The sequence below is a fragment of the Raphanus sativus genome, chromosome 1, assembly GCF_000801105.2.
Source record: "Raphanus sativus cultivar WK10039 chromosome 1, ASM80110v3, whole genome shotgun sequence".
Classification (NCBI taxonomy): Eukaryota; Viridiplantae; Streptophyta; class Magnoliopsida; order Brassicales; family Brassicaceae; genus Raphanus; species Raphanus sativus.
In genome coordinates, this window is record NC_079511.1 from 16,527,787 (window position 1) to 16,551,438 (window position 23,652).

The 23,652-nt window shown below is 36.9% G+C and overlaps 3 protein-coding genes across 5 annotated transcripts; 2 read left to right on the plus strand and 1 right to left on the minus strand.

Moving 5' to 3' along the window:
- The first annotated feature begins 1,428 nt into the window (after nucleotides 1–1,428).
- Nucleotides 1,429–8,068, plus strand: LOC108808016 (putative 1-phosphatidylinositol-3-phosphate 5-kinase FAB1D). 3 transcript variants are annotated; one of them, XM_018580223.2, is made up of 13 exons: nucleotides 1,429–1,571; nucleotides 2,218–2,362; nucleotides 2,438–2,471; nucleotides 2,563–3,135; nucleotides 3,286–3,430; nucleotides 3,524–3,865; nucleotides 4,071–4,802; nucleotides 4,931–5,265; nucleotides 5,394–5,520; nucleotides 5,668–5,823; nucleotides 5,913–7,169; nucleotides 7,252–7,521; nucleotides 7,606–8,068. In XM_018580223.2, exons 2-13 carry the CDS (start codon nucleotides 2,317–2,319, stop codon nucleotides 7,873–7,875), a joined length of 4,287 nt encoding a protein of 1,428 aa, XP_018435725.1. In that variant the 5' UTR covers nucleotides 1,429–1,571; nucleotides 2,218–2,316; the 3' UTR covers nucleotides 7,876–8,068. The 3 variants fall into 3 exon arrangements, with proteins under 3 accessions (XP_018435725.1, XP_018435735.1, XP_018435730.1); XM_018580233.2 differs by having other exon boundaries at nucleotides 1,444–1,571; nucleotides 2,215–2,362; XM_018580228.2 differs by having other exon boundaries at nucleotides 1,448–1,636.
- Nucleotides 8,069–10,148: 2,080 nt separating this feature from the next.
- Nucleotides 10,149–12,085, minus strand: LOC108815329 (probable arabinosyltransferase ARAD2). Its single transcript, XM_018587968.2, has 3 exons — nucleotides 11,330–12,085; nucleotides 10,915–11,183; nucleotides 10,149–10,840 (listed from the first exon to the last, which is right to left on the minus strand). Exons 1-3 carry the CDS (start codon nucleotides 11,967–11,969, stop codon nucleotides 10,289–10,291), a joined length of 1,461 nt encoding a protein of 486 aa, XP_018443470.1. The 5' UTR covers nucleotides 11,970–12,085; the 3' UTR covers nucleotides 10,149–10,288.
- Nucleotides 12,086–16,332: 4,247 nt separating this feature from the next.
- Nucleotides 16,333–18,020, plus strand: LOC108846736 (uncharacterized). The gene is made up of 3 exons (XM_018619941.2): nucleotides 16,333–16,794; nucleotides 17,079–17,735; nucleotides 17,793–18,020. The coding sequence occupies exons 1-3, from the start codon at nucleotides 16,333–16,335 to the stop codon at nucleotides 18,018–18,020; spliced, it is 1,347 nt and encodes a 448-aa protein (XP_018475443.2).
- The last annotated feature ends 5,632 nt before the right edge of the window (nucleotides 18,021–23,652 follow it).

The window sequence follows — 23,652 nt, forward strand, 5'->3', positions numbered from 1 at the left end:
ACTTTATAAATATAAATAACATATAACTGGAAAAAACAATTAAATAGTTGAATAAAAACTAACAAATCATCCACTCTTATTATTTGTATGCCATGTGTGTTTTCCATAGAACGCAAAATACTTATACAAAATATGTTGCAAACTCAAATCCGACTAAACATCCCATATTTTATGTTAATTAAATTAACCATATGTTTGAAAAATGGAAAACAAAATTAGGATTTAACAAACTTATGTTTTATGTATAACTAGAGAATTATTTATACTCCTTTGCAGTTTAAACACCAAATAAATATAGTGAACCTATATAATACACTAGAAATTTAAAATTATGATCACATTCAAAACTCATTTAATTCTAAAACATATAATATGATTACAATCGATATATATATATAATATGATTACAATCGATATATATATATATATATATATATATATATATATATATATATATATATGTAATGTATATGTTATATTTTTGCACGTGAGCTTCTCACAAACTTTTTGTGTTATATAAACCATTTATTTTCTTCAATTATAATTATTTTGTATCGTTTTGAATTTTGTTTACTTTTTTGAATATTAATAATCAATTTCCGATACATTCATAAAATTTCGGTGTTTATTTGTTATTTGTATGACTTATAAAATATTTTTCCCTATCTATTATCTTGTAAATAGCTGTATATACTTTCAGAATTATAACTTATTTCACATAATATGTCATATGATTTGATTACACGCTGGAAATATAAATTATTTTAATATATTAGATATCCACAGAAAAATTAAAATTCATCTGAAAAATTAAATGTTCGTTTGAAACTATATTTTATTAATAATGATATACCACTGACTAAAGTCAGTCAATCAATTAATAAAAAGGAAAAATTGTGCACGCTTGTTGATTTTCATTATTATTAGTAGCAATAAAATTAATTTGTTGTATTCTTACATGTCACATGTTTTTAGTTATAGAATGCAAAATATTCAGAAAATAAAAATGTATAACTTCAAACTCAAAAATCAAATCCGAGTGTTTTGCATTCTATAAAATTGTAGAGTTCACAAGTAATTTAAATAACCATATTAGGATATAATAAGCATGTAATTGATTTAATACGAGTTCTAGATAAAAATAACCGAAAATATCACAAATAATTGCAACCCTCTGAAATTAAAATTATGATTATAATATATGTTTACGGTTCAATATTTTTCTAAATTTGAAGTGTTATGTATATGGAAACAGATTTAAGTGGTGAGACCAGAAATTAAGCAGTAAGAAAATGTCAAAATTAAAAAACAAATATTATTTTCTAGCTGTAAAACGGGTCTAATTATTTTGTTAGGAAATGAAAAAAAAAACACATCGATATAGAAGTGGAGCCCAGTGACTTAAAGTAAGAATATAAAGGAAATATTCTCTCTTTCTTTTCTGCAAGCTTCGTCTCCGTTCCACCGGCTTAAGACAACTCTTCGTGGACTCCTTTCATTTCGGGTAAGAAGAAGAAGAAGAAGAAGAAGACCAACTTGTCTCTCTGTCTCGCTTTGTTTGAATCTGTAAGGTACGAAAAGAATCAGCAATTTCTTCAAAGCCCACATTTTCTGGAAAACTCTTTTTGCTTCAGCGGTGAGTCTTTCTTTTAGATTTGTCTGCCTTTTCTTGTTCTACTTCATCGGCTTCATCTTCGTTGCTTTGGTGAAGAATCTGAAGATCATCGATCCTGTTGAACTGGAACTTGATTTGAGTGTTCGATTTTGACTCGTTCGTTCTCGTTTTCAAAAGAAAAAAAAACGCAAAAATGATTTCACATCCTCTTCTTCGTTATTTCGCCAGGACAGTTTGTTCCCAAAAATTCAAAATCTGAATGGATTATTTTCTTTTAAATGATAATAATAATAATAATAAATCCGTAGATCTTCGCCAAAGTTTTGAAATCTGGTTTGACTGTTGAACCCGGTTTTAGATTCGGGTTGGAGGGGGAGGGGGGAATGATTGTCTTCATTAACTCGGCAGTACAGTTGTTCACAGAAATTCGAAATCTGAAATTGATTTTTATTTTCCTTTTTTGTAAATCTCTAGATCTTCGCGGATTTTTTTTTTTAATTACGGGCATGCTCGATCTCATAAGTCTCCGTCGGTCGATGATTAAAGAGATATCTATCAGATTTTATTATTGACGCTTCTTCTTATTTTTTGAAATCAAGTAGGTGTCTGTAGTATTCAGATCCCCCTTGGTACATCGGAGAATGATAACAAATATCTTCTGAGATCATCATCAAAAGTAGACTTTGTTAGAGACTCCGTTGATGACGACCACTAACTCTTTCTCGGACAGTGAACGCTCTCTCTCTGGTATTTTCATTTATTTTTCTTTTCTCCTAATATCATCCGAAAACCCCTTTTTCTAATCATTATCTCTCTCACCAGGCGAGTGTTCGGTTGATGGAAACTCTTATGAAAGGTTAGAGGCTGAAATGATTTTTATTTTAGACTTGGTTTATGCTGTTAAACAGTCAAAAGATTTATTGATTTACTTTTGCCATATATGCCAGGAGGGGTAATGAAGATGAATGTTCAAGTCAAGATGATGTGGACTCCCCACAAAAGGAGAAGAAGGTAGATCGCCAATGTACCTTAGAGCGCAAGTCCAAGAGCATGCCCAGTGATATTCTAAGGGACATTGATATATTGGGTAAAAAATCAAAAGAAAAGCAGTCCCTTTCTGATTTTGAAGATGATGATGATGATGATAGTGCTGAAATTGATGCCCCCATCTGGGAACCCCCGGAGCCTCAAGACCCGGCAGACGAACTAGAAGACGAAGAACTAGAAGAAAATGATGAATGCTGTGATGGCTCTAAGTTAAACAAATCTGAAGATGAAAGTAGTAGAAAGATAAAGCCTAATGAAGAAAGTCGAAGAGCAATGCTTGAGGTGGCAAAATCAAAGTTTAACTTCGTGGTGAGTCAACTTATTAAGGAAGACGGTGAAAATTGGAGTGAGATTGTTGCTAGGTTATGCTGGGAGGCTGCTTCACTTTTGAAGCCAGTTATTGATGGCAAACCAGTTGATCCCGCTGAGTACATCAAAGTCAAATGCATAGCAACTGGTTCTTGCTATGACAGGTATCACATTGTTTGCTTACACTTTCCATTTTTTTAATTTCGCTAGGAAGATTCTGAAAAGAATATCTCACTGTTGCATTTCATAAAGACTGCAAATGAGTTTTTATCATTCAGTTTCCCTCTAATGTACTCTATTGTTCATCCCTGCAGTGAAGTTTTCAAAGGCCTGGTTTTCAAAAAACATGCCGCTCTTAAACAAATGGCAACTAATTATGAACATCCTAAAATAATGTTAGTCCAAGGAGTACTGGGCCAGCCATTAAGTGGGTTTTCTTCTCTCCAGTCAATGAATGAGGTCAGCAACTTGGCATTGGCAATCACCATTTTGAAAGCTTTCATTTGGTAACTTCTTTATTTTATTTTTTTTGTTTGTTTTTTATGGCAACAGGACAAAGACTACGTGAAGCCTGTTGTTGATATCATAGATGCGTTGGAGCCTAACGTTATGCTGGTGGAAAAATCTGTTTCACGTGAAATCCAATTGGCTATTGTTAAAAAGGTTACACTGGTGCTTGACATGAAGCTCCACCGTCTAGAGAGAATATCTAAATGCATTGGTTCACCTATCATTCCATTGGACTCTCTGTCTAGCCACCAGGAGTTAAAGCACTGTGATTCCTTTCGCATTGAGAAAATCGTGGAGGAGCTTAATGCTGTGGGTGAAGCTGAGAAGAAGCCAACTAAAACGCTTATGTTCTTAGAAGGTTGTCCTACCCGCCTTGGCTGCACGGTGAGTGCTTGATTGATGTCACTAATACTGCTTGGTATCTTTACTTGAGTAACGCATCAATACATCACATAATCGTGTGGTAGTTTCCACTTGATAAAGTTTTATTCCTGTAACATCAACTGATTATGTCTTTCAAAATATGAATTTTTTGATATGCAGTGTACCCCTGATTATCTGATTTCTGACATTATGATAATTTTGACAGATTTTACTTAAAGGAAGCCACAGTGATAGGTTGAAAAAGGTCAAAGAAGTAGTACAACATTCATTTAACTTGGCATATCATCTAATGTTGGAGGCTTTCTTTCTCGCTGATCGGCAGACGATGTTCTCAACCATCTTGACAAAGGAATCTACATCATCATGTGTTGCAGAAACAGAAAAAGTTCCACTATCTCCTTCTCCTGGAAAATCTGCCTTTGAAGCAATTGATATTCCTGGATTCGATGTACGATCTATTCAGATCAATGGGGAATCAGATGGTGAGAAAGCTGAAAACTGGGATGCTGGTGAAGATCATGTCTTCTCTCACGAGCCATATAATCCGGTTATTTTTACTGGCTTTTCCTCTTTACACGCCAAGCTAAGTAAATATTTTGGCAAAGCTGAAAACTCGGAATCAGTTCCAGTTACTGTGGATACAGATGTTTCGAATATCAGCCTTCCTGCGGAAGATACTACAGAAAAGGATGAAACACCTTTGTTACTTGACGACCCTGGGCTCCCGGTAGTAAGCACGAATTCAGATGATGGAGAGAGGTCGCCAACGGAGAATGATATCGAGACCACCTTGGAGTCTCAGAGTATATTGGTTTTAGTGTCAAAGAGGAATGCTTCCAGAGGGATGATGTGTGACCAAAGTCATTTTTCGCACATAAAGTTTTACAAGCACTTTGATGTTCGCTTGGATAGATTCCTGCGAGATATGTTCAGTCAGGTTTTACTCTTGTTCTGTATCAATTTTTAAATGTTTATGTGCTACTTATGTTAAGAAGGTCAAAGTTAGAGATGGCGCTACAACATTTTATGATTAGCTTTTTTCTAAGGCGGCTGTTTATGATGCAGAGAAGCCTGTGCCAGACGTGCGGGGAAGTTCCGGAAGCACATCTTTACTATTATGCTCATCAAAACAAGCAACTAACAATCCAAATCAAGCGAATTTCTGTAGCAAAATGTTTGCCTGGTGAGGCCAAAGGAAAAATCTGGATGTGGAGTCGTTGTGGGAAGTGTAAGACAAAGAATGGGACCCGGAAATCTACCAAACGAGTGCTTATATCAACTGCTGCTCGTAGCTTGTCATTCGGAAAATTCTTGGAGCTCAGCTTTACTCAGCAAACCTTTCTGAACAGATTGTGTAGCTGTGGGCACTCTTTCGACAGGGACTTCCTTCACTTCTTTGGGTATGTTTTTACTCTACCTGAAGCATCACATATGCTTGAGACGTAAAAAAAACATGGATGATGGTTTGAGAGCCATTGTTGTCTCTAGTAATATATGATATACCTTACAACTTGTATACAACCTGCAGGTTAGGCTCCATGGTGGCTATGCTCAGTTACTCCCAAGTCACATCTTACACAGTGTCTCTGCCACCCATGATGCTGGAGCCTAGTATTTTTATAAAAGTGGGTTGGCTTGAAAAAGAATTCCGTGGAGTAAGTTTATTTTCTGAGTGTAACAGTACTGCACCTGTATTTTCGTATGCATGGTGTTAGCAACAAATATTATCTCTTGCTTGGGGCGAGGGCTGACCTTTAATTGCTCAAGTGATTTTTGCTGATTGTTTCTCTTTACCTGTTCAGGTATTCACTAAAGGTATCTCCTTGTTTGAGGAGGCTACTAGTTTTCTGAAGAGACTAAGATCACAGTTCACAAACTCAGATCTCAGCTACCAATGTGCACTAAAATTGTTGTCTAACGTCGACGAGTTGCTGACTCACGAGCGCCGCCTATTTGAGGTTAGCATTGCAACAACTGCATTCAGTATACGATGTCTTTGTACTAATATCCTTTCTTCCATTTCGTGGACATTATTGCCTAAAAATAGGAAAACATCAGGATTTCTTTTGAGAATGCTAAAACCATAGATGATGTTTCCCACAAACTGCTCCGCTTAAACCGCATGAGGTGGGAACTTTTGTTCCAAGCTCTCACCTGGAACTACCGGTTGCAGTCGCTGCGTTCATCTAATCGTTTGCTACCTTCAAGTGGTGAGAAGAATATAAATGAGGAAGGTGTGGAGACCAATCTTGAGGGTGGATTGACAAGATATGAAAATAAGGACAAAGTTTCTGATTCTGGTAGCAATGAAGGCATGGGCGAACCAGTTGTTGAAGGCAAGGAAATTCCAATTGTTGGGGACAATGATCAGATGGAAGAATCTGAAGTGCAAACTCTGTCCAGCCCCGGGCCTGATACAACCTCTCCCACCAATGATCATTTTGACACTCACTTGGCTGTTAATATACTTTCAGCCAATGAAGAAGAATTAATTCCAGATAGTGGAGATCCACCGGATGGGAAGGTTGCTGCCTCTAATGGGTCACACGTTTTAAGCTGCTGGGATGAATGGTTCTGGTTGCCTTTTGAAGATCTACGATCAAAGCCTATTATCGATGTGGAGAAGGAATACTTGTTGAAATTTGAGTATGTCAACGAATTCACCCAAGAAAACCTACATGCGGTGAACCAAATAATCACTGAGGAAGGTTCTCGGCTGCGGATCTCTTTGAGGGACGAAGATTTCATCGTGTCAGACTATGAAGACGAGGTGTCGAGCCTAATAGCTTGCGCGCTTGCCCAACTGAGCAATGCGGATAACAGATTGCCTCTTTCAAGGTGCATACACGGATCTCTTGAAGGGTTCCTGGATAAAGATCAAGATTCTAAGCAGACTGTTGACCGTGAGGTTTCTCGTTATTCGAGTGAGAGTACGAGTCGGTTGGAGATACCACCACCTCCAGAGGTCTTTGTTAATTTTGGATCACTCAAATCAGTTGGGAAACCCAAATACTCTATTGTGTGCCTATATGCTGATGATTTCCGCGACCTCAGAAAGCGTTGTTGCTCCTCAGAGCTTGACTATATTGCCTCGCTTAGCCGTTGTAAGCCGTGGGATGCCAAGGGCGGGAAGAGCAAATCAGTGTTCGCTAAGACTTTGGATGATAGGTTCATTGTAAAAGAGATCAAGAAGACAGAGTACGAATCGTTTGTGACGTTTGCTCCGGAATATTTCAAGTACATGAAGGATTCGTATGATCTAGGCAACCAGACTTGTCTTGCCAAAGTTCTTGGGATCTATCAGGTAATAATGTCTCTAGAATCATCATCTCTTAACCATTTAGTCGTTAGGATAGGAAAGTTGAAGGATCTTTCTTTGATCGCAGGTAACTGTAAGGCAGCCGAAGAGCGGGAAAGAGACAAGGCACGACCTGATGGTAATGGAGAATCTCAGTTTTGGCAGAAACATTACTCGCCAATACGATCTCAAAGGCGCTCTACACGCTCGGTTTACGGCTACTTCTGCTAATGGCGGGGAAGATGTTCTGTTGGATCAGAACTTTGTCAACGACATGAACAAATCCCCGCTTTACGTTAGCAAAACATCAAAGCAAAATCTCCAACGAGCGGTTTACAACGACACAGCCTTCCTAACCGTGAGTTCCTTTTTTTTTCTTCTTCTTTAATAACATGTGTTCAGTTTATATCAACAACCCACTTATTTTATAAATGGTGAACAGAGTATAAACGTGATGGACTACTCGTTGCTGGTTGGAGTAGATGATGAGAGTCATGAGCTAGTGTGTGGGATAATAGACTACTTGAGGCAATACACATGGGACAAGCAGTTAGAGACGTGGGTGAAATCGTCTTTGGTGGTTCCAAAGAATGTGCAGCCGACAGTGATCAGCCCTATTGATTACAAGACGAGGTTCAGGAAATTCATGAAGACTCATTTCTTATGCGTCCCTGACCAATGGTGTGTTCAACCTAAGGAGTGTGACTCTTGAAGAAGGGACAAAGCTTGAAAAAACATTAAAAAGCTATTATTATTTGATTATCATACTCAAAAAAGAAAAAGAAAATCAAATCTCGTATTTATGATTCTTTCATTTGATATTTGTAAATAGAGACAGGTCCAGTTGTTATTCACCCTGTTATTGTGCAGCTTTTTAGCAAAGTTTCTGGGGGTGGATTTTAGCGTTTGGATTGTCTCTGCTCCTTTTTGTTCTCCATTACATTTATCCAATGGGAGATTCAAGCATGTTGAAGTCTGTTACTGAAAAAAACAAGTGTCAGTTATATTTGTATAAGTATTGTTTTTGTTTTTTTTTATAACATCTTATCTTATTATTATCAAAAGAGGTTAAAAAGAATACATGAATCCAAACATACAACAAATACATTTTTAAGCAAAACATAATAGAAAAGTAATAACACGATGCTTCCTAACTCTTTTGCAGGATAGACTGATTCGCTAACTTTATCTATTTTTGTTCTCGGTCTTATATGATCTTGTGTTCGGCTGTCATTTATTGTGATCCAACGCCTTTTATCATTTAATAGATCAAGAGGCACGATCCATCTGTTACATCGTTGCCCATTCCATACACTCCCGCTCCAGGAGATAACATGATTTGTTGTAGTCTCTATCCATATCATAAATAATCCCTCAAACTGACAATGATGATAAGCACTTAACTCCATTGTCTCCCACTTCACGTCTTCACATGAACATGCTGTATCCCCTTTTGTTGTCAAATAGAGATGAAACGCATCTCTTTGAATTAATGGAGCCACCATCCTCCATTTGTCAAAATAACATGACGTACACAATCTTCTCCATGGCCATGGTGGTTTAAGATTCCTTTTTTTGTTCCATAGAACTAGTAATCCTTTCAAAGAATTTTTTGGATGGAATAAACCACCATGACTAACAAGCCATGGAAATACACCGACAATACAAAACCACCATGTTTTGTTTGTTGGGAGATTGCACTCAACAATAATGGAGATAATAGACTCACCTATTAGGGAGGAAACGGACTCGTCAAAACGTCTCAAATCTCTTAACTGCCCAACGAACCAATGGAGAAACAGAAAACTGTTTGCCCATGACGAAGACATTACGCGACGGCAACAGGAAGACGAGAGATGGTGTGACGATAGATCACGTCGCTTGATTTGATAACTACGCGACGACAATTAATTTGTTTAAACTAAAAGCTTTAGATAGAATAAAAACAAAAATATAACAAGAGTACGGACCGACGCCGGAGCCGGCGCCGGCCGGAGATTGTTGCAGAGAAACGGTTGTGTTTTTCGCCTTCGGTGTCGCTTGCGAGAGAGAAACGGTTAGTTTTATTGTTTTAATGACACTTATTTTTATTAAGTATTGTTTTTGTTATAAGAAAGAAAGAAACACAGTGAATATTTTGGAAGTTTAAAATTGGTTAATTGTTACCTTATAAAAAAATACTCAGGCCCTGTTCGTTTGTACATCTGAAAGATGCATCCAGATGGTCCATCTAGATGTCTTATCCAGATTCTCCACCTAGATGTTGTTCGTCTCTGCATTTCGTTTATCCATCCAGATGAATCATCTGAATGCAACTATGTTTGTTTGTTTTTTTCAACTTACATTTACATCAAGATGAACTTGTTACTAAAATAATTAAAATAGACTTGTTTCTAAATTTTTGGCGGGAAATTGTATTTTCTCGGTTTTGACGAGAAATTGTGTTTTTCGAGTTTTGACGGGAAATTGCATTTTCGGTTTGCCGGAAATTACGTTTTTCGGCGAGAAATTGCGTTTTACCGGTTTTAGCGGGACATTGCGTTTTCGCGGCTTTGGCCAGAAATTGCGTTTTTCCGGTTTTCACGAGAAATTTCGTCTTTCGGTTTTGGCGGGAAATTACGTTTTTACGGTTTTGGCGGGAAATTGTTTATTTCCGGTTTTGACGAAAAATTGTGTGTTTTCCAGTTTTGACGGGAAATTGCGATTTTAGTTTTGCTGAGAAATTGCATTTTTCGGCGAGAAATTGCGTTTTTGGGTTTGGCGAGAATTTTTTTTGTTTTGACAAAAAAAATATCAAATTTTTGGTGAAGACTCACCTTCACCCAGATGCTCCGTGAAGACTCATCCTCATTTGAATGAGAATTTGAGATGAGTTTTCATAAATGCAGTTGGGTGATCCATCTGGATGTAGCATTTTAATGTACAAAACGAACATCAACTTGCATCTTCACCCAGATGGATCACCCAGGTGAGCAAACGAACAGCACCTCAAAGAAATTATAACTGTTACATTTGTTTGTCAAATCATTATGGTATTGTATTTTACACTGAATAGGACAAAACAATGTTCGTGAACCAAAAAAAACCAAAAAAGAAAACAAAAAAATTGGGTTTGGTTGGACAATTCAGATACATTGACAGCGAAGAGGGACAGAAGTACCAACTGGTTTTCTCCTCTCCCTAATCACTGCTTCCTTAACCATTGGCACCTTCTGCTGAACCTTCTTCCATATGTGATTCACCGCACCATCAGGTTGAATCGGTCCAATCCCATCCGCTTGGCCATTATCATAGGCAAAAACCGACTGCACCTTTGCCATTCTACTTCTAAATGTTTCCTTGTCTCTTTGGGAGAAGCTTCTGAGATGATTAGCCAACCATTTAGGTGTTAACGCATCACTTACAGAGACAAAGACCGAGAATTCTGCATAATCTAGGATTCCTTCAAAGGGGAGCTCAATGTTGTCGCTGACAATCACAGGGATGCATAGGCTTTGTATGGCGTCAAAGAGACGGCATGAAGTGGGAGTGTCACCTGCTGGATGCAGGCAGAACTCTGAGTTTCTCATCCCTCTTATCGACTGTTCTCTTCCCGTTGCGTTAGGGAAACCTTCTTCCATGACAATGTCGTGTTCATCCACCAGCAAGTCCCATAGCTTTTCTCTAATCAACCCTCCCTGTCAATTAAAACATATACAGATTGCTAAAGAGGACTGACCATTTGCTATGAAGACATGAATAAAACATATACCCGATGTCGGTGCTTAGCGCCTTTGAAATAAAGAAGAGTGTGACGTTGTCTCTGGTTGCGAGACAAATCAAGGCGAGGAAGAAGATGGGTGTATGGAACAATGACATCCTTAATGACAGAGACTTGGGTATGCTCAATCCTCTCAGGGAAGCCGCTACTAGTAGTACGGTTGAAAGACTTGGAATCTTGCCTGAACCATCCTCCGAAATCCACCACAAGTAGGATAGAGAGAGCAATCTCCTCACGAACATGCCACATTGCAACAGGGTCTGCCAAAGAACGCTTCAACATTTAAACTAACCTGAACCAAAATACATCCAACAGAAAGATCTAGAGATACCCCACGTGGCAAGATTCAAATCTTATAGTTTTCTTTTTTTTTTTTTTTTGTAATGAGATCAAGATTTGTTGGTACCGGTAAGAACAAAAACGTGATCACGCCCACCGGATCGCTTCCAAGCTTGGGTGTTGTTCAAAAAGTCGAGAACTTGTCTCTGCCTCTGATAATCTTCGTTTCCAGATCTCTTCCTAAAGGAGGAACCTTTGCCATTACCAAGCTCCATCTCCGCGCTTAGCGTGGCGAAGAAGGGCACGAAGACCACATCAGCTTCGGATTCGCTGAAGACCCGTTTCGCGAAAGATCCGATTCGTTTCTCCGGTGGGGTCTCGAGGTCTCCCATGATCCAGTACTCAGCGCTGTACTGCTTGATCAGAGGGTTCTCAGGGTACGGCGGGTATTTACCGGGTTTGGGTTGATTGGGTTTCCGGGTCGGGTGATCCGGGTCGCTGGGTATGCGTGAATCTGGAGAAGAGGAGGACCAGTACTTGTCGAGGAGACCGTAATTTAGGGATCTCGGAAGCTCGGCTACGAAGACATTGATCCCGGTTTGGAAGGTATCCTGTGACTGTGAGATTCTTAGGTCTGGGGTGAATAGTAAGGAGTTTGAGAAGAAGAAGTAGAAGAAGAGAAGCGAGACGAGGGAGAAGGAGAGGAATAAGCAAGAGATTGAGCAGAGAGGTCTAGCCACCGCCATTGATGTGATCTTAGGAACCATTCGAGCTCTTTAGATCTCTGATTCGCTTCACCATAGAACTCTTAATTTATTGGGTACCTTTCAGTCGTCTGGGCGAACAAGTGTGGTATACAATAATTACACTGAACACATTTTAGCTCATTATTTTCCTATGAGAATTATATAAATCACAAATTATGATTTCGTTTTACATTTTCTGAACTACATATTGTGAATGTCTTTTCTTCAGGTTAAAAGTTACATAAAATCTCAAGTCTCAAGTCTAAGTAATATAATAGATATTTGATGTTAAAAAGAAAAAAGTTATAATTTTATTTCTTTTTAAATTGAAAGTTTGAAATTTAATTGTAGTTTTAATCGATTTATTATTTATCTAACAATAGAATGACAAACAAAAAAAATTATTATATTTATAAAATAAATATATTTTTATTTTATTATAGAATGAAAAAAATAAAATATCATTAAAACATATTTACTAAAAACTCAATTAAAATGAAAAATAAAATATCATCAAAAATAGTTTAAAAAGGCCACTATTAGCGCTAAGTCTGGGCGTATTATACTGAAACAAAAGTCCAAAGTGCATACCGAACCGAACTAACGGTTTTGGATCGGTAACAGACCCAAGAAACATACCCATTGGACTTTATAGCCCAAACATTTCATTTATGGGCCGGATCGGTTTCAAACCGCAGTCCAACCGAATGAACCGAAATATCGAGCCTATTAAGTCCTATCTCATGTATACATACATTTATTTACATATACACACATTTTACAAAGTAGAAACAGTCTCTTCGTTTTTTTTCACGCCTGAGCCGACGAACCCTAGTTTCCAAAATCAATCTCTCTGGATTACTGATCATCATAATTAGAAAACCCAAACTGGCTACTATAAATCCTTAGCCTCTCCATCTTCTTCTTCACCCGATCATTCGAGAATCCAATCTGAGGTATTCTCTCTGTTTCTGACTCGTGCTCTTCTTCTTCCTAAGTTCCTTGTTGAATTAAGTAAAATCAGTTATTATTTTGGTTCGTAATCGTTATGGGATATATGATTTTGTGTTTGCTTTATTGATTATTTGTTTTCTGGTTTGATCTCTACTCGAATTGATTTTGCTTTCTTTCTTTTTGCAGATGGATTCAACATCATCTGTTGTCCGAGAAACCCAAACAATGATGATGCAGGAAACATTCAATCACAAGATACCGGGAAGAGGAAAGAAACTGAGAGAGCTAGTGGAGCGACACGCAAAATGAAGTTTATTCTCCCAACAAGATCCGAAGTTTGGCAGCATTACACAAGGACAAAAAGATCGAGACAAGTGTGTATGCAACTACAGTCATAACACATTTTCGTGTTTCACAAGCTTAGGGATCTCAAATCTGAAGAGCCATCTTGAGAAATGCAAGAACCATCTTGCTTGGTCGGCTGGACAGAAAGATCAGCACCCAGACATTGATGCGGAAGGAAAACTGAAGAAGGCAAAGTTGAGTGAAAGTCAGTTGAGGGAAGCGACAAATAAGATGGTCATCTTAGGACAACTACCATTATCATTTGTTGAAAATGTAGCATGGAGACATTTTTGTATCAAGGTTAGTTGAGTGTAACAAAAGTCTTCTCTTACTTTATGTTTAATTGTAACTAATGTCTTATATTTTCTATGTTTGTAGGCAAACTTGGGATACATTCCTCATTCAAGAAGAACTGCGAGGAAAGATATTATCAAGATGTGTGTCGAAAGGAAAGCTTCACTCAAGAAATGGTTCTTGTGTAGCAATCAACGTGTTTCTCTGACAACAGATATATGGGTCTCTCCAACTACATGTAATCTCAGACATAATTTGATTCTTTTATACATATTAGAAAGCTGATCACGGGGTTCTTACTGTTCAATGAATACAGGTGCAAGTTATATGGTCATTACAGTGCACTACATTGATTCTTTTTGGCGGTTAAAGAAGCTGATCATAGGGTTCAAACACATCACATATCACAAAGGTCAGACTATAGAAAATGTTCTACTAGAGTGCTTGTCTGACTGGAGAATAATAAATGTGTTTTGCATAACCGTTGATAATGCCACTGCCAATAGTTCAGCTTTGAGTAAGTTTCAGAGTAACTTTCAATTAGGTTCTGATCAGGTGTTTGTGTTAGATGGGGAGTTTTTACACGTTAGATGTAATGCTCATATCATTAACTTGATAGTTAGAGATGGAATGGCTGAAATAGATCAGAATGTGGTTGCTATCCGTAATGCTATCTCTTATGTTAGATCACATACTAACAAGTTGAGGTCTTTTGAGCTAAAAGTTGACTCCGGTAAGATTACAAGGGGAAGTTTACCATTGGATGTCAATACAAGATGTAATTCAACCTATCTGATGTTGACAACAGCTCAAAAGTTCAAGGTGGCTTTCGATAAAATGGAGGCAGAAGACAAGCTCTACAATGATCACTTCTCTGAGCTTGAAAATGGAGTCAAAAGGATAGGACCTCCTCAACTAAGGGATTGGAATGCGGTTGATAAGCTGTGTCAGTTTCTTGTGATCTTCTACAACTTGACATTGGTGGTTTCAGCTTCAACTTCACCAATTCGCATAGGTGTTATGGTGAGATAGTGACTATCGCCACCAATCTAAGAGGTCTCTTTAGCAGTTATGATCCTGAGCTGAAGTTAAAGGCGACAGAGATGCTGAAGAAGTTTGAGAAATACTGGGGTGGTGTGAAGAACATTAACATGATGTTAATTGTGGCTACTGTGTCCGATCCTAGCAATAAAATGGAGCTTACTAAGATGTGCTTTGAGGAGTTATATGGGCTAGATAGCATCGAGTATAAGGAGATGTTGGAGTCGTTGATCACTTTCTTGAGAAGTTTGTTCAAGGAGTACAGTGTAAGACATGGAGACAGTTTAGATCCGGTAGATCAGGCATCTCAGTCATCCGAGCAAGCTCAGAGTCAGTCGATTGAGAGGATGGAGCTTGTTGACAATTATGTGGGTTACAAGAGGATGGATGTTAGGTACAAGCAGAAACTAAGCGAAATAGGGGTTAAGGAAAAGAAGGATGAGTTGGAAACTTACCTTAGAGAATCTGTGAAAACCCCTGAGCTGATGCTTGGAACGGAGTACGATGTACTCACATGGTGGAGAAAGAACACATCTAAGTTTCCTATCTTGTCTGCCATTGCTCGAGATGTGTTAGCCTTACAGGTTTCTTCAGTTGCCTCGGAGAGTGCATTTAGCACTAGTGAAAGGCTTCTTGAACCACATAGGCGTTGTCTTACACATTACATGGTTGAGGTTCTAATGTGTACCGAGCAGTGGCTGAAGCAAGATATCAAGATGGAGTCAAGAGTGCTTTCAAATGCGCAAATACTTACTGATATTGAAGAAGTGGACAGGCTTAAAAGAGGTAAATCGTTTATACTTTATATCTTCTTTTCTTATAATATGAATGTTAAGTTTTTAGTAATTGTTTTGAACTTTGTGTTTTTAGAGTATGGAGACACAATAGTTCCAGAAGAAGATCATGAAGATTAAGGCTTTGTTGTTGCTTAAGAAGATCATGTACACTTTCTTTCCTTATCTCGGTTTGAACTTTAAAGTTATGTTTTTTTTTTTGGAAATTTGAACTTCTTTTCGGCTTCAATGTTGTTTTTAAGTTTAGACACAAGATATCTTGTTTTGCTGTGTCTAAAACTTGTGTTTTATTTGGATTTTGATGTGTTTGAACTTATGTTTACTCTAATTAAAGTTTCGGATGTTTGGTTATATATGATTTTCTTTGGTTTATTTCGGTTCTTTTGGTTATATATGATTGTTTTTGGTTGTTAAAAACTGAAACCGGACTGACTCGAAAGTGTATACGGACTTCGTCGGAATTTATTTGCTATACCGGAACTGATCCGAAACCGGTTGATTCCGAACCTATACCAAACCAGAATTATAGAAAAACCGAATGGTACTTGTACTCTTAGATCCGAAAGTCCAAACAACCGATATAACCGAACCGAAACCGATCGGTGGACCGAACGCCCATGCCTAATTAGCACCTCAATGTTGTGTGATCCAAACATCTCATTCTGATCTTTAGGCGATCATTGCTAGCTCCAAAACTGATTCTCCCCTCTTTAATTGTTCCTAATCAGACTGCCTTTGTGAAAGAGAGGCTCTTTGTGGAAAATACGATCCTGGCAGGAGAATTAGTCACTGGTTATCACAATAAACAAGGACCTGAGAGCATCACTATAAAAGTAGACATAGCAAAGGCATTTGATACCTTGTCCTGGGAGTTTCTGTTTAATTGCTTAGAGGGTTTGCGCTTGCCAGATTTGCTGTTAAAAAGGCTAAGAGCATGCATCTGTACAATCAACTTCATGATCGGCTACAATGGCAGTGTCCATGGATACTTCAAAGGCAAGTGTGGGTTGAGGCAGGATGACCCTCTTTCTCCCTATTTGTTCGTAATTGCGATGAATTTACTATCCATAATGTTGAACAATGCAGCAGCAGACTTGAAGATAAAGTATCACTCCAAATGTGCTTCCTCGAAACTCACCCACTTGTGCTTTGCTGATGATCTTTTGATTTTCATAGATGGCTCACTCTCTTCCGTTCAGAATGTGCTTCAGGTCATGCGGGAATTCGAGCTTCGCTCTGGTTTGGCTGTCAGTGTCCAGAAATCTTCATTCTTTGCTTTTGGCCTGTCACAACAAGAGCTAGACACAATTAAAGCCTCTACGGGAATGCCACAACCCTCACTCCCTGTGAGATATTTGGGTGTTCCTTTAAATACTAAGAAGCTAACAATTCATAATTGTGAGGTCTGGATTCAACAGGTAAAGGGTCGCCTAACTTCTTAGAGTGTCAAATCTTTAAGCTTTTCGGGGAGGCTATTACTAATCAAGACGGTCATAGCAGGGATAAATACTTTCTGATGTTCTTCTTTCATTCTACCTAAAGAGTGTGTTAAAAAGATAAATAGTCTATGTGGAGAGGTTGTAACTAAACCTAAGGTTATTGGTGGATTGGGGATCAAAGACTTAGAAACTTGGAATAAGGCTTGTTGCCTAAGGTTGATTTGGCTGCTATTTTTCAAGCGGATTCAGTATGGGTGATATAGTTTAGGAATGAAGTTTTAGATGGATGCCTAAGTAACTACTGGACGGTGAAGATAAATCCCAAGTACTCATGGCTAACAAACAAACTGATTAAGATGAGAGATGTGGTCTATATATGGATCAAATTGCGAGTGGAGAATGGAAGAAGCTGTAGATTTTGGACAGATAACTGGTCACCTTATGGATCGCTGGATAACTACTTGATGAGAGTTACAAACTCCGGATTTGCAATCCCAAAAACTGCAACACTCTATGATCTTCTGGTAGATGGGCAGTGGGTGCTTCCTCCTGCACGTTCTAATGAGTTTCTTCAAGTTCAAATATACTTAACTACTCTCTCATTAACCGAAGAAGAAGATACCTATGAGTGGGCTATCTCTGATTTACCTTCAACTCGCTATAGCACTGGTGAGGTCTACGATCAATTAAGGCATGAAGGAGAGGTGGTGTCGTGGTCGAAAGTTGTCTGGATTAGTGGAGGGATACCGAAGCACAGCTTTCTCACTTGGCTATTCATCCTAAACCATTGTCCAACAAGGGACCGTATGCTTCGATGTGGGATTCAAACTGACTCTTCTTGCCTTCTCTGCAACGCCCACCAGGAATCGAGAGATAATCTCTTCTTCCTCTGCCCTTATGCTTGGGATTTGTGGCTATCTGTATCCAACTGATGTGGAATATCTCCGGTAAGAAATTGGAATGATTCGGTTGTGCAGATGCAAAACTTAGGGGGAAACAAACTTCGGAAGCGTCTCACTTTCATCGCCTGGCAAGCGACAATCTATTGGCTTTGGCAAGAGAGGAACAATAGGCTTCACCGCCAACAGTTCTGCTCCAATGATGCTCTTTTCCGACTTCTAGATAGGCAGATAAGAGACAGGATACTATTTTTCCGCCAGCAATCACCGATCAACTCTTCCTCAGTCATGCAAATGTGGCTTTGATTCTGTCGCCGAGTCTCTTCCTCTTCTTCTTCAGTTTTTGGGCCTTAGACAAGGGTTCCTGTTGATCTTTAATTATGGTTTTTTTTGGGCTTTTGTCTAATGTATGGGCAATTAAAACTTGGGCATGGTAGGACTATAGCTCATTGAACTTGTAACTCTTTTTATTTCTTCTGCATTTTAATATATGAAAGCTTTTAGTCAAAAAAAAATATGTCTCCTTTAGGATCGATTTAGGTCTTGTCTTATGTAACTATGTGGTTTAATTACGTTGTTAAAGTGACTGGATGTTGTGGAATGGTAGTATGGAAACCAAATGAGTATTTATAAGTGGTACTTGTATCTTCGTCCATATGTCACATTAAAGCTTCTTATGAGGCATTGTGGTTGCAATCTGACTTTATTAAATTCATTTGGTGAATAGAAAGTTGATGTTTGAGCAAAAAAAAAAGCTCACTATTAAGTATTAACCAAAATAAAAGCTTTCACTAATGAGTTGAAATTATGGATATCATCAGTTTTATGAGTTATGCACTAGTTACTGCCAACAAAGATTTTGATTGGAGAATGAGTTACATTTAATTAAGTTTGAGTTGGAACCATAACTCAAAAATATTACCAATCATGAGTTAATTTTTTTTTAGTTAATGTTTGAGTTATGATGTGTTAAAATTGATTTATAACTGGGAGATTTGCCAAAAATGACTCAAAACTAAAAATGAATACAAAAGTGTACTCCAAATTCAATCAAATTCAAAAGGAACATAAAACCCTAGTGAAGTTACAACAGTCCCCTTATGAACAAACAAAAAACATGTATTCAGTTTTACTATTATAACCCTCCGTTACAGAAAACATACAAAGAAGTCTTCTTTATGAAAAGAAGACTTCAGGCGTGTTCTTTTCCCGGACGCAAGGCGTCAGCGGCTGCGACACAAAATTAACAAACAAGAAAAGGAAATATCAGTGCAGCGTCGTTATAAAGTTCCCTCCGGCGGCTGACGCTACTTGCCCTTTCCGTGTTTTCGTCACCGCTGTATTTATCAGCGTCTTCTACCACGTGTTGACTTGTAGCTGGCGTCAATTATTATTATCATTTAACTCTCCGTTTTAATCTATTGCTAACGTGGCATTTTTAATCCTTTGTATTTTTGTGTCGCAGCCGCTGACGCCTCGCGTCCGGGAAAAGAACACGCCTTTCTTTGTAAGTCTTTCGTTCAGTATATCTTAAAAATAATTTAAAATTTTTACAAAAAAAATATTTTGATGGGTACAAAATTGAAATAGTGTAATAATAAACATTTCTCAACAATGTAAATTCAGTTTATTTAAAATTGAATTATTTTCAACATAGATAAGTGAATGTAGATTGGTTCATGAGTCATTGGTTTAGGGTTTGGTAACATATGTTATAGTATTGTTGGTATCTTTAGGGTTAGATTCTGAAATATTATCTTTATTTTTTCTTCCAAATTGACCTATATATGTTTAGTAACTATCAAATAACTTGATTTAAACACTTTCTAGTTTTATTTTAAGTTTAGGAATTTTTGTTTTTTTTTGCATAGTTATTTGACTTTAGGGTCTGGAAGAATTTAGTAAAAGTTAGAATATCCGCCTAAAAGTTTTAGAAGAATTTAGGTTTTCCGCCTAAATCAAAGTCTTCCATAAGTCTTTCATAAGTATTCCAGAGGAAGTTTTCACATGTATTAGATCTTAAGGATGGGAACCATTATAATCCTCCGCGTGAAAAAAATTACAAAGAAGTCTTAAGTCTTCTCATACAGGAGATCTTTAATATAAGGAAAGTTTACTCAACTAATACATATTTTATAAGAAATGACTAGAACCATACAAATCTTTTTTTTATTATTGGCTTTTTTGAAATTCCAAGCGTGCCCTTTTTCACCTTAGGAGAAAAAACGTATTTACAATAATGCCATTACTTTTTAGTGCCACATAAGCCAAAAACCCGCGCCACGTAGGAATTCGCTTCCGTGTTTTCATTAAGTCAGCCGTAAAGCGTAACATGCGTCGTTACCGCTGAGTTAGTGTTACGTTGCGGCTGAATTAAAGAATGCGGCTGAGTAAAGGGAATATGACTGAGTTACGTAGATAAGTCAGCCGCTTATTGCGGCTGATTTATGCGATAACGACTGAGTTAAGTACACGCGTTACGGCTGAGTTAAGTACACGCGTTACGGCTGAGTTATACATCGACGATGTGATTTCTGAAAAATTCGGCTGAGTTGTAGTTAATACACAGCTGAGTTAAGTATCTCCGGCTGAGTTAACAAACATCGACTGGCTGAGTTATTAAATATGCTGATTTTTGGGAGGATGTTACGGCTGAGTTATATTTAATCAGCCGTAATTGGTTGGATTAACACTAAACTCAGCTTAGTTACGGCTGGCTTATTAGCGAAAGATTAATTACTAGAATAGTACTCACGTTACGGCTGATTTATTTGACGATACGGCTGATTTATGATTTTTCATCCTAATTACGGCTGATTTATTAAAAAAATTTAATTACTAGAATAGTACTCACGTTGCGGCTGGTTTATATTTTACATGATGACTGAATTGTCGTGGCTGAGTTATATATTCGTTTGATGGCTGAGTAACCCATTTTTCCATGTCAGCAGCCATGTCATCTACTCGGATTTGCCATGTCATCACCAATGTTACAACAGTAAAATAAGGGTTTATGTTATTCTTCATCTTCTTTATCTATCTTCTTCATCTTATTCTTCATTTTTCTCTGAGATCTAAAAGATCTGGTAATTATTGTTTTCGCAATTGGGTCAAAAAATATAGAATTAAAAATTGAAAATTCGGTTAAATCTCCTCTAATGTCATGTATGGCGGACCGACATCCCCTTGCTTCCTCTTTCATTGGATTCGTTCCTCCGGCGCCTGGCGGCGGAGAAAGACTCAGAGCTTTGGATAAGTGTCCCTAGAAGCTAGGAGCATGCCCTAGACAGGTCGGCCGGGTCTTTCTCTGTTGTTCTGTTCCTCGTCTTGTAGAAGAAGAAAGACTCAAAAAGAGAGATGAAGAAGTTAAGAGATGAAGGAATGATTTTGTTCCTGCCCAAAATATTTTTTTCCTCAACCAAAATACGAACATCGCGAAACAAATTACATTCGATGGCTGAGTTATAAGAACGTTACAGCTGGCTTATACCATTCAGATACATTACGGCTGAGTTATGCATATTTTATAGTTGAATTATGCATACGTTACGGCTGAGTTATGCAAACGTTACAACCGAGTTTATAATTTTTATAATTTTATAGTTCTATAGTTTAGAGTTTGAGGTTCAAATTTAAGAAAAGATTAAAGTTTTAATATTGTGTTCAAAAAATAAACTTTATAATTTTTATAACTTTATAATTCCATAGTTTAGGTTTGAGATTCAAATCTAAGAAGATATTAAATTTTTAATTGTGCTCAGAGTTAAAGGAATGATTTTTTCCCGTCCAAAATATTTTTTTCCCGCTCAAAATATTTTTTCCCGCCCAAAATATTTTTTCCCCGCCCAGAATACGAAAAGTCGCAAAACAAATTACACTCGACGGCTGAGTTATAGAAACGTTACGACTTGCTTATACCATTCAGATACATTACGGCTGAGTTATGCATAATTTACGGTTGAGTTTTTGCATACTTTACGGCTGCGTTATGCATACGTTACGACTGAGTTTATAATTTTTATAATTTTATAGTTCTATAGTTTAGGGTTTGAGGTTCAAATTTTAAAAAAATATTAAAGTTTTAATATTGTGTTCAAAGATAAACTTTATAACTTTATAATTCTATAGTTTAGGGTTTGAGTTTAAATCTAAGAAGATATTAAACTTTTAATATTGTGCTCAGAGTTAAAAGAATTACTTTTTTCCCGCCCAGAATACGAAACGTCGCGAAACAAATTACATTTGACGGCTGAGGAATAGGAACATCACGGTTGAGTTATGCATACTTTATGGCTGAGTTATGCATACGTTACGGCTGAGTTATAATCAAATTACGGTTGAGTTATGCATACGTTATGGCTGAGTTATGGTTACAAAGCAGCTTTGTTATAATTAAATACTGAGTTATGGTTGCAATGCGGCTTTGTTATAAACAATTCGACCAAAAAAATTTTAGCAGGCTCAAGATTCATCATCCAAACTTAAATTGAATATAGAAACCAAAAGAGAAATCAAGAGACAATAAACAACATAGATTTAAATAATAAAAAATCTGAGACTGATTTATCGCTGTGGTTGTCGTCTTTGATCGTGGTCGGTTAAAGAAGAAGATTTCTCTTCTCCAGTGTCATGTATGGAGATCTGATATACTGCTGCTCCCTTTCTCACCGGATTTGTCGTTTTTTAGAAGAAGAAAGAGTTAAAGAGAGAGAGATGAAGTGGATAAGTCCCTTCAATTGTAAGAAAATGAGAGAGTGATTTATGGCCTTTGGATTTCATTTAATCAATGACCATCAATTGTGATCTTTGTAAAAGAAAGATTAACCAATGAGAGAAAAGGACGAGGATAGGCAAAAAGATAACTCTGAACCATTAGATTAAAATCAATCAATGGTAATGAAAAAACAATATAAATTGTAATTTTAGTTCTTTTTAATTTGTTTTAAAAATTGCATAAATTTAAAGAATGTAGTTACGTGTTTAAATAAAAAAATTAAATGAAATTTAAAAAGTAAAGATTTTTTTTTAAATGATTAATATTTGAGTTTAATCCCTAAACCCTAAACCCTAAACTATAAACCTAAACTATAGACCTAAACCTTAAACTTTAAATAATAAAAATATCAAATTTAATGTTTAAAGATAAACTTTATAACTTTATGATTCTATAGTTTATGATTTAAGGTTTAGATATAAGAAAAGATTAAAGTTAGAGTCTTGTAAGCAAGAATTGTATAAGTGATTATAAGAGAACATATATCTCATGATCAAGTTAAAGTCTCATCTTGAAAATTCAAGAAACTATACACATTCATGATTCTATAGTTTATGATTTAAGGTTTAGATATAAGAAAAGATTAAAGTTAGAGTCTTGTAAGTAAGAATTGTATAAGTGATTATAAGAGAACATATATCTCATGATCAAGTTAAAGTCTCATCTTGAAAATTCAAGAAACTATACACATTCAGTTGATTTATATTCACTTGATATTGAAAAGATGATCTTCAATATAACTTTGCAAAGTACTTGAATTCAATTTTCCGATTTAGGGTATGTTTGAGGTATAGCTGAGTTATATAAACATACAGCTGAGTTATATAAACATTTTCTGATTTTAGGGTATGTTTGTGGTATGGCTGAGTTTTATAAACGATATGGCTGAGTTATCTAAACGACACGGCTGAGATATAAACATTTTCTGATTTTAGGGTATGTTTGAGGTATGGCTGAGTTATATAAACGATACAGCTGAGTTATCTAAACAACACGGCTGAGTTACATAAACAAAACATAAGTCAAATACAAAATACATGGGTGAATTACGTTTCTTACATATATAGAAAACCCAAAATACAAATTTTCTGTACCATTCCGATGATAACTCCTCCATGTCTCCAAACTTCATTGAACTTCTTTATATCGTCTCTGCTGAATCCG